Source organism: Cebidichthys violaceus, unplaced genomic scaffold, assembly GCF_023349555.1.
Source record: "Cebidichthys violaceus isolate CVI_PGR_0920_01 unplaced genomic scaffold, fCebVio1.0.p SCAF_22, whole genome shotgun sequence".
Classification (NCBI taxonomy): Eukaryota; Metazoa; Chordata; class Actinopteri; order Perciformes; family Stichaeidae; genus Cebidichthys; species Cebidichthys violaceus.
Window position 1 is genome coordinate 609,806 of NW_027176395.1, and position 8,980 is coordinate 618,785.

The 8,980-nt window shown below is 39.9% G+C and overlaps 2 protein-coding genes across 2 annotated transcripts; both read right to left on the minus strand.

Moving 5' to 3' along the window:
* Positions 1-1,722: 1,722 nt before the first annotated feature.
* On the minus strand, positions 1,723-4,613 carry LOC137877770 (E3 ubiquitin-protein ligase TRIM21-like). The gene is made up of 2 exons (XM_068717868.1): positions 4,523-4,613; positions 1,723-4,251 (listed from the first exon to the last, which is right to left on the minus strand). Exon 2 carries the CDS (start codon positions 4,247-4,249, stop codon positions 2,600-2,602), a length of 1,650 nt encoding a protein of 549 aa, XP_068573969.1. The 5' UTR covers positions 4,250-4,251; positions 4,523-4,613; the 3' UTR covers positions 1,723-2,599.
* Positions 4,614-5,851: 1,238 nt separating this feature from the next.
* LOC137877734 (E3 ubiquitin-protein ligase TRIM21-like) lies at positions 5,852-8,743 on the minus strand. Its single transcript, XM_068717798.1, has 2 exons — positions 8,615-8,743; positions 5,852-8,340 (listed from the first exon to the last, which is right to left on the minus strand). Exon 2 carries the CDS (start codon positions 8,336-8,338, stop codon positions 6,698-6,700), a length of 1,641 nt encoding a protein of 546 aa, XP_068573899.1. The 5' UTR covers positions 8,339-8,340; positions 8,615-8,743; the 3' UTR covers positions 5,852-6,697.
* Between the last annotated feature and the right edge of the window lie 237 nt (positions 8,744-8,980).

Below are 8,980 nucleotides of genomic sequence, written 5' to 3' on the forward strand. Positions count from 1 at the left end.
TTAGCAGCCATATTGGATTAGTCCGACTCCGAAGGAGCAGAGACGAGCCTCCTTCAGGGCCCCTCAACGTCCTCGTGAAGCCCAGCCTGGAGTCTTTGGGGGGGGGGGGGTGTTGACGATTTTCTCTCTCTGAGGAGCGGTGAGACGAGTGAAGAAGGGGAAGTCGCCCCACACTGAGCAGTGCAACCACTCCATCAGGGAGATCCGTAATTAAACCTGGGATGTAGTTTGTGAATTATTGTGAAGGGGTGAGCGTTAATCTCTCTTCCTCGACATAAATGTGCCTGGTGGGGAAATTAAAAGTTTCCTAATCGCTGGTGGTGATGACAAACAGGGCAAAGTGGCCCCGGAGCTCCAGACCATTAGGGGCCAAAAAACACCCCAGATCGTCTGAGGGGCCCTTACTTTGTGGCCATTTGACTGATTGCACGTTTCTTTGGTATCGTGCGATCATAAAAATAAAAGCACGATGCAAACGTAAAAAGAAAGAGACTGAAACATCGTTTTCATGCTCTCATCGATTTCGGTCTATTTTGCTTTCAGACCAGTGGGGAAAAAAACATCCAAAACACACATTTAGCTTGTTTTATTTGTCTATTTGCATCTGAAGTTTTCTTCACAATTCACCAAAAAATACTACTAGATAATGTCCCATTTGCATATTTAACCATAACAGTTCATGCTGTTATCTATCAGTTAAATTAAAAAATGTCTGCAGACAGAACTTTACAGGTTTTCACATGATACAAATGCTACAATATGCAGAAAAATTAACTATTAAACTATTAGCAGAGGCGTTTAAAGACATATCAACGTTTATGTTAATCCTGTCTGTATGATTGGTGTACAAACGTTTACCAACAAGGCCTAACATACAGTAAACCTGTTACTTATTAATACTTATGATTCATTATGCAGCTAAACCTAAAAGCAAGACATGAATGTTCCCAAGCACTAGCAGAAAAATATTCATAATTCACACAAATTATGAGCTCTCATCCTGAGTTTATATCATTGTAAACACTGACTCCTGCAAAATAAAAATGCATTTCTCTTTCATATTTAAAATCCACTGTTAAGATGTAGAGTGTTCTGATAGAACCGTCTGGCAGAACTCTGTTTGTGTAAATAGATCCAAAGGAACTGTAGAAGAACCACTGAGACATTTCAGCAGAAACCAGAGAGAAAGAGACAGAAACAGTAGAAAGATGTATTTAACTCACGTTATTAGATGTTGCAGCCCGTTCTCTCCTCTCGATCATGAAGATGAATGTGTGACTGTGATGGTCCTCCTCTCCTCTCCTCTCCATCTGCTGTTACAGTAATCAGCAACACTGGGAACAAGCGAACTCTCCTGTTTGTGTCATTTAAATCCTGTTTTTGACTTTCTTTTGTTGGCAGTGAGGCCAGAGAATGACTTCTTAATTCACTTCAGGGCTTATTTCACAGAGACATGTCTATTCTCAGTTTCTCAGCAGTTTCACACTGACCACATGTACGTAACGGTACTATTTAACGATCAAAGGATCCACCTGAGCTTTCATCGGTGGACTTCTTCATGGGTGTAAAGCCACGTTTGACCTCACAGGCTGGATGAGATTTACCAGTTGTTACCAGGGGGGGCGCTGTTTCACTCACCTGAGGAAACTCAATAAAAGATAGTGTTCACATGAAGAAGAGATGATACGGAAACAACTGACCTTTGTTTTTCCTTCCAAATTTTATTTAAGTCAAATATTTACAATATATTGTGTTGACAATGCAACACTTCATAAACATAATTTGATTAAAGTAAAAATTAAAATAGAACAATCCGTTATTGATCCCCAGACAGGAAATATTATCTTATTATAATCACAGTGTACAATATGTTTTCCATTATTCTTTACACTACCACACAGTATTACAGTATAATATGTAGAATCAGACACGGTTTACTGCCAAGTATGTTTGTACATATAAGGAATGTGGCTTGATGATTGGTGCATGAACATAAACAGTGCAATAGTATAAGAAATAATTCCAAATAAAAAAATATAAATGTACAATGGATTATGAAATACATACAAACATGTTCAATTTAATTTACAGTAGAGTATATATATAATATATACACACTTTCACATACCTTTGCTGTCGTTGAAGTCAACATTTATGTATGTATGTACAATAAAGAAAAAGTACACACTTCTACTACTACTAATAATATTAATAATTTAAATATACATAATGAATGATTTTCATTATTATTCTCAACAGATCAGAGAAGATGTAATTCTGGCAGAAAGGCAAATATAGGAAAATGAAAAAAAATAACAACAATAAATCAACTTGTATATCAAATTAATCAAACAACAACTCAGCTGGATGAAAACAAACAGACTAAGCTTGTGACTATGAGGCGGAGATTTAAAGAATAATCTTTTCTTCAGTGTTTTTACCAAAATACATCCCTCTTTGTATCTATGAACCTGCGTGTCCACTTGTGATACAGTGATCATAAAATCAAAATAAAGATCAGATACAGATATCAAATTCAACTTTTGACATTTGAAAACATCCATTCCTGTCTTCACCTAAAATAAATTCAGTGTTTATTCTACTCAGCATGGTTAACAGGACAGATGATGAGAGGGGCAGAGTTTATACCATCCTGGTTAGGACAGGGACAAAAGAATGGGAGGAGTTTTTCAGTGAAGGAGCAGCCAGTAAAGGTGTGGATGAGACTTCCAGAATCAACATCATAAAAGGAGACCAGACCCTCCTCATAATCTACAAACACCCCGACCTTCTCAGGCTTCGACTCCACAGAGAGAGGGACACGAGTCTCAGTCTGAGCAAAGTAGACATTTTCACTCTTCAACCGTAATGTCCAGTAACCATTCCTAGGGCTGAAATTGATTATCCCCCTTCTATTGGCTGACTCTCTGGCAACTCCTAAAACCCAACTAGTCTTCCCTTTAACCTGAACCTCAAAGTAAGATCTTCCTGTAGAAACAGACTGATTCCCTAAAACATAGATAGATGTAGAAAATCTCTTTGGGTTATCTGGTAGATTCTTCCTTACAAGACCGCAATGTACTTGTTTCCCATCTTCAGACAGGATGAGCAAGGGATGTGCTGTATCAGGATTGAGTGTGACGTCCACTGCAAACTGCTGGACCCTCTTCAGCTCGATCTCTGTGAGCAGCTTCTTGACCTCATTTTTGAGCATCTCAAGCTTCTGAGCTACAGTTGTCCTCCTCTCATTTCCCTCACGTGAAGGTGGACCGACTCTGACTTCTGTCCAGTTCTTTGTGGGTGGAGCAGCATCCGAGGACTTGAAGTTCTGGACGAGGTCAAGGTGGTCTCCTGAGTGTGAGAGCTGCTGCAGCTCAGCACCCCTCTTGTTCAGCTCAGAGATTTCCCGTTTCAGCTCTTTGATGAAGCCTTCGGCCCGTTTCTCTGTTGCTTTGTGGTTCTCTTCAATCGTCTTGATGACTTTGGTCTGGTTTCTCTCAATAGCCTCCTTCAGTTTGGTGAAGACAGTGTTTCTGTCTTCTATGTCTCTGTTTGTATTTTCCCTGCTGACCTTGACTGAACGTTTGAACTTTTGGATCTTAAGCCGTCTCTTCTGGATCATCTGCTGAATTTCAGCTTCTGTCTTCTCAACCTCGGCCTTCTTTCTCGTATATTCTTCTTCCAGAGGAACAACTTCATGGGTCTTGTGGTCTAAAACAGTGCAGAACATGCAGACACACATCTGGTCGGTCTTACAGAACAGCTCCAGAGGTTTATCGTGCTTCATACACATCCTGCCTTCCAGGTTCTCCACAGGGTCGATCAGCTGATGTCTTTTCAGACCTGATCTTGTTAGGTGAGGCTCCAGGTGAGTCTCACAGTAGGAGACCAGACACACCAGGCAGGACTTCAAGGCCTTCAGTTTGGTTCCAGTGCAGACGTCACAGGGAACGTCTCCTGGTTCAGCAGCTTGTTGCTCTGAGCTGCTGCTTCTGGCTTTCTGTTGAGCCGACTGTCTGAAGTGAGCAACCATCTCAGAGACAAGAGTATTCACCTGCAGCTCAGGTCTGGTGGAGAACATCTTATTACAGTTGGGACACTTGTAAAGCACATTACTATCCCAGTGTTGAGTGATGCAGGTTTTGCAGAAGTTGTGTCCACATGGTGTGCTGACTGGATCAGTGAACACATCTTGACAGATGGAGCACAGAAACTGGTTTTCAGAGAGCGAACTGTCAGCAGCAGACATCTCTACACAATAAAAACAAAAGTGAAAGTGTGAAAAAGCAAAACCAGAATCACAAGATTCTTGATTAGTTTAAAAATATGAAACTATGAATATTACAAAGTTAACACGCAATTCTGTTTAATAAAACTACAATGCACATACGTCAACGTCTCATTACACAAGATTTGTTGTGAAAAGACTAAAGTGTCACACCCTGTCTCTGAGCTCAGCTCAAGCTCAGAATGTGTTGATGTTGGTGGTTTGAACACAATCAAGATCACCAGCTGTACTCACCAGCGTGCAGAGTCTCCACTGTGTAGTTTAGAAAAGATCCTGTGAACTTTCTTTCTTGTGATATTTCTTAAGAGAGAAATAATAAGACGTGTTTCAGCTGTTTCCTTTCAGGAGTCTGACGTTGAAGCTCAAATGTCTTGCTGTTGCTCCGCCTCTTGTTTCAACTCCTCTGGTGACATTTTAATTTGCCCTCTGTAGTTCAGTTATTGTGACATACCTCTGACATGCAATAGATCTAATAGGAAGTAAAGCATACAGCCAACCTGTGGTCACTAAGGAGACTTTTCACTTTAATGTCTTCTTTGTTTTTAAATGAGGGTCTATAGCATTAAATAAAACATACATTTACACAAGGACAACAAAATAGGCCAGTCTCAAGCATGCAAGAGAAGACTGTTTTTTTGTAAATAGGTATTTTTCACAACAAACATTTTGACATTTATTAGTGCTTATGATGCATTATACAGCAAAATTTAAAATGAATACATGAATGAAGTTGTGTTCCTGAGCACTAGCAGAGCATCTGCAAATATTCATATATCAAGAAATTATAAGTTCCCTTCATATCAAATATTGACTTCTGCAAAAATTGCATTTTTTGCATTGAAAGTGAAACAACTTGTATTTTGTACAATGTTCTGATAATCAGTCGCGCAAATTTAAACTCTGTTTGTGTAAATAGATCCAAAGGAACTGTAGAAGAACCACTGAGACATTTCAGCAGAAACCAGAGAGAAAGAGACAGAAACAGTAGAAAGATGTATTTAACTCACGTTATTAGATGTTGCAGCCCGTTCTCTCCTCTCGATCATGAAGATGAATGTGTGACTGTGATGGTCCTCCTCTCCTCTCCTCTCCATCTGCTGTTACAGTAATCAGCAACACTGGGAACAAGCGAACTCTCCTGTTTGTGTCATTTAAATCCTGTTTTTGACTTTCTTTTGTTGGCAGTGAGGCCAGAGAATGACTTCTTAATTCACTTCAGGGCTTATTTCACAGAGACATGTCTATTCTCAGTTTCTCAGCAGTTTCACACTGACCACATGTACGTAACGGTACTATTTAACGATCAAAGGATCCACCTGAGCTTTCATCGGTGGACTTCTTCATGGGTGTAAAGCCACGTTTGACCTCACAGGCTGGATGAGATTTACCAGTTGTTACCAGGGGGGGCGCTGTTTCACTCACCTGAGGAAACTCAATAAAAGATAGTGTTCACATGAAGAAGAGATGATACGGAAACAACTGACCTTTGTTTTTCCTTCCAAATTTTATTTAAGTCAAATATTTACAATATATTGTGTTGACAATGCAACACTTCATAAACATAATTTGATTAAAGTAAAAATTAAAATAGAACAATCCGTTATTGATCCCCAGACAGGAAATATTATCTTATTATAATCACAGTGTACAATATGTTTTCCATCATTCTTTACACTACCACACAGTATTACAGTATAATATGTAGAATCAGACACGGTTTACTGCCAAGTATGTTTGTACATATAAGGAATGTGGCTTGATGATTGGTGCATGAACATAAACACAGTGCAATAGTATAAGAAAAAATTCAAAATAAAAATATAAAAGTGTACAATGGATTATGAAATACATAAACATGTTAAATTTAGTCTGATATTATAGTAGTGTATATATATATATATATATATATATATATATATACACACACTTTCACATACGTCACATAACTTTGTTGTCGTTGAAGTCAACATTTATGTATGTACACTAAAGAAAAAGTACACACTTCTACTACTACTGATAATAATAATAATTAAAATATACATAATGTATGATTTTAATTATTATTCTCAACAGATCAGAGAAGATGTAATTCTGGCAGAAAGGCAAATATAGGAAAATGAAAATAACAACAATAAATCAACTTGTATATCAAATTAATCAAACAACAACTCAGCTGGATGAAAACAAACAGACTAAGCTTGTGACTATGAGGCGGAGATTTAAAGAATAATCTTTTCTTCAGTGTTTTTACCAAAATACATCCATCTTTGTATCTATGAACCTGCGTGTCCACTTGTGATACAGTGATCATAAAATCAAAATAAAGATCAGATACAGATATCAAATTCAACTTTTGACATTTGAAAACATCCATTCCTGTCTTCACCTAAAATAAATTCAGTGTTTATTCTACTCAGCATGGTTAACAGGACAGATGATGAGAGGGGCAGAGTTTATACCATCCTGGTTAGGACAGGGACAAAAGAATGGGAGGAGTTTTCCAGTGAAGGAGCAGCCAGTAAAGGTGTAGATGAGACTTCCAGCATCAACATCATAAAAGGAGACCAGACCCTCCTCATAATCTACAAACACCCCGACCTTCTCAAGCTTCGACTCCACAGAGAGAGGGACACGAGTCTCAGTCTGAGCAAAGTAGACATTTTCACTCTTCAACCGTAATGTCCAGTAACCATTCTCAGGGCTCAAATTGATTATCCCCCTTCTATTGGCTGACTCTCTGGCAACTCCTAAAACCCAACTAGTCTTCCCTTTAACCTGAACGTCAAAGTAAGATCTTCCTGTAGAAACAGACTGATTCCCTAAAACATTGATACAACTGGAAAATCTCTTTGGGTTATCTGGTAGATTCTTCCTTACAAGACCGTGATGTACTTGTTTCCCATCTTCAGACAGGATGAGTTCTGGATTTGCTGTATCAGGATCGAGTGTGACGTCCACTGCAAACTGCTGGACCCTCTTCAGCTCGGTCTCTCTGAACACCTTATTCATCTCATTTTTGAGCATCTCCAGTAACTGAGCTACAGTTGTCCTCCTCTCATTCCCCTCACGTGAAGGTGGACCGACTCTGACTTCTGTCCAGTTCTTTGTGGGTGGAGCAGCATCCGAGGACTTGAAGTTCTGGACGAGGTCAAGGTGGTCTCCTGAGTGTGAGAGCTGCTGCAGCTCAGCACTCTTCTTGTTCAGCTCAGAGATTTCCCGTTTCAGCTCTTTGATGAAGCCTTCGGCCCGTTTCTCTGTCACTTTGTGGTTCTCTTCAATCGTCTTGATGACTTTGGTCTGGTTTCTCTCAATAGCCTCCTTCAGTTTGGTGAAGACAGAGTTTCTGTCTTCTATGTCTCTGTTTGTATTTTCCCTGCTGACCTTGACTGAACGTTTGAACTCTTGGATCTTAAGTCGTCTCTCCTGGATTGTCTGCTGAATTTCAGCTTCTGTCTTCTCAACCTCGGCCTTCTTTCTCGTATATTCTTCTTCCAGAGGAACAAACTCATGGGTCTTGTGGTCTAAAACAGTGCAGAGCAAGCAGACACACATCTGGTCGGTCTTACAGAACAGCTCCAGAGGTTTATCGTGCTTCATACACATCCTGCCTTCCAGGTTCTCCACAGGGTCAATCAGCTGATGTCTTTTCAGACCTGATCTTGTCAGGTGAGGCTCCAGGTGAGTCTCACAGTAGGTGACCAGACACACCAGGCAGGACTTCAGGGCCTTCAGTTTGGTTCCAGTGCAGACGTCACAGGGAACGTCTCCTGGTTCAGCAGCTTGTTGCTCTGAGCTGTTGCTTCTGGCTCTCTGTTGTCTGAAGTGAGCAATCATCTCAGAGACAAGAGTATTCACCTGCAGCTCAGGTCTGGTGGAGAACATCTTATTACAGTTGGGACACTTGAAAAGCACATTACTATCCCAGTGTTGAGTGATGCAGGTTTTGCAGAAGTTGTGTCCACATGGTGTGCTGACTGGATCAGTGAACACATCTTGACAGATGGAGCACAGAAACTGGTTTTCAGAGAGCGAACTGTCAGCAGCAGACATCTCTACACAATAAAAACAAAAGTGAAAGTGTGAAAAAGCTAAACTAAAATCACAAGATTCTTGATTATTTGTTTAAAAATGTATGAAATATGATTATAACAAAGTTAATACGCAATTCTGTTTATAGAGCTACAATGCACATACGCCAACGTCTCATTACACAAGACTTGTTGTGAAAAGACTAAAGTGTCACACCCTGTCTCTGAGCTCAGCTCAAGCTCAGAATGTGTTGATGTTGGTGGTTTGAACACAATCAAGATCACCAGCTGTACTCACCAGCGTGCAGAGTCTCCACTGTGTAGTTTAGAAAAGATCCTGTGAACTTTCTTTCTTGTGATATTTCTTAAGAGAGAAATAATAAGACGTGTTTCAGCTGAAGTCCTCCGGTCGCGTTTACTAACTTGCAGTTTCCTTTCAGGAGTCTGACGTTGAAGCTCAAATGTCTTGCTGTTGCTCCGCCTCTTGTTTCAGCTCCACTGGTGACTTTTTTTCCCCTCTCTGCAGCTCAGTTATTGCGACATACCTCTGACATACAATACATCTAATAGGAAGTAAAGCATACAGCCAACCTGTGGTCACTAAGGAGACTTTTCACTTTTTTAATGTCTTCTTTGTTTTTAAATGAGGGTCTATAGCATTAAA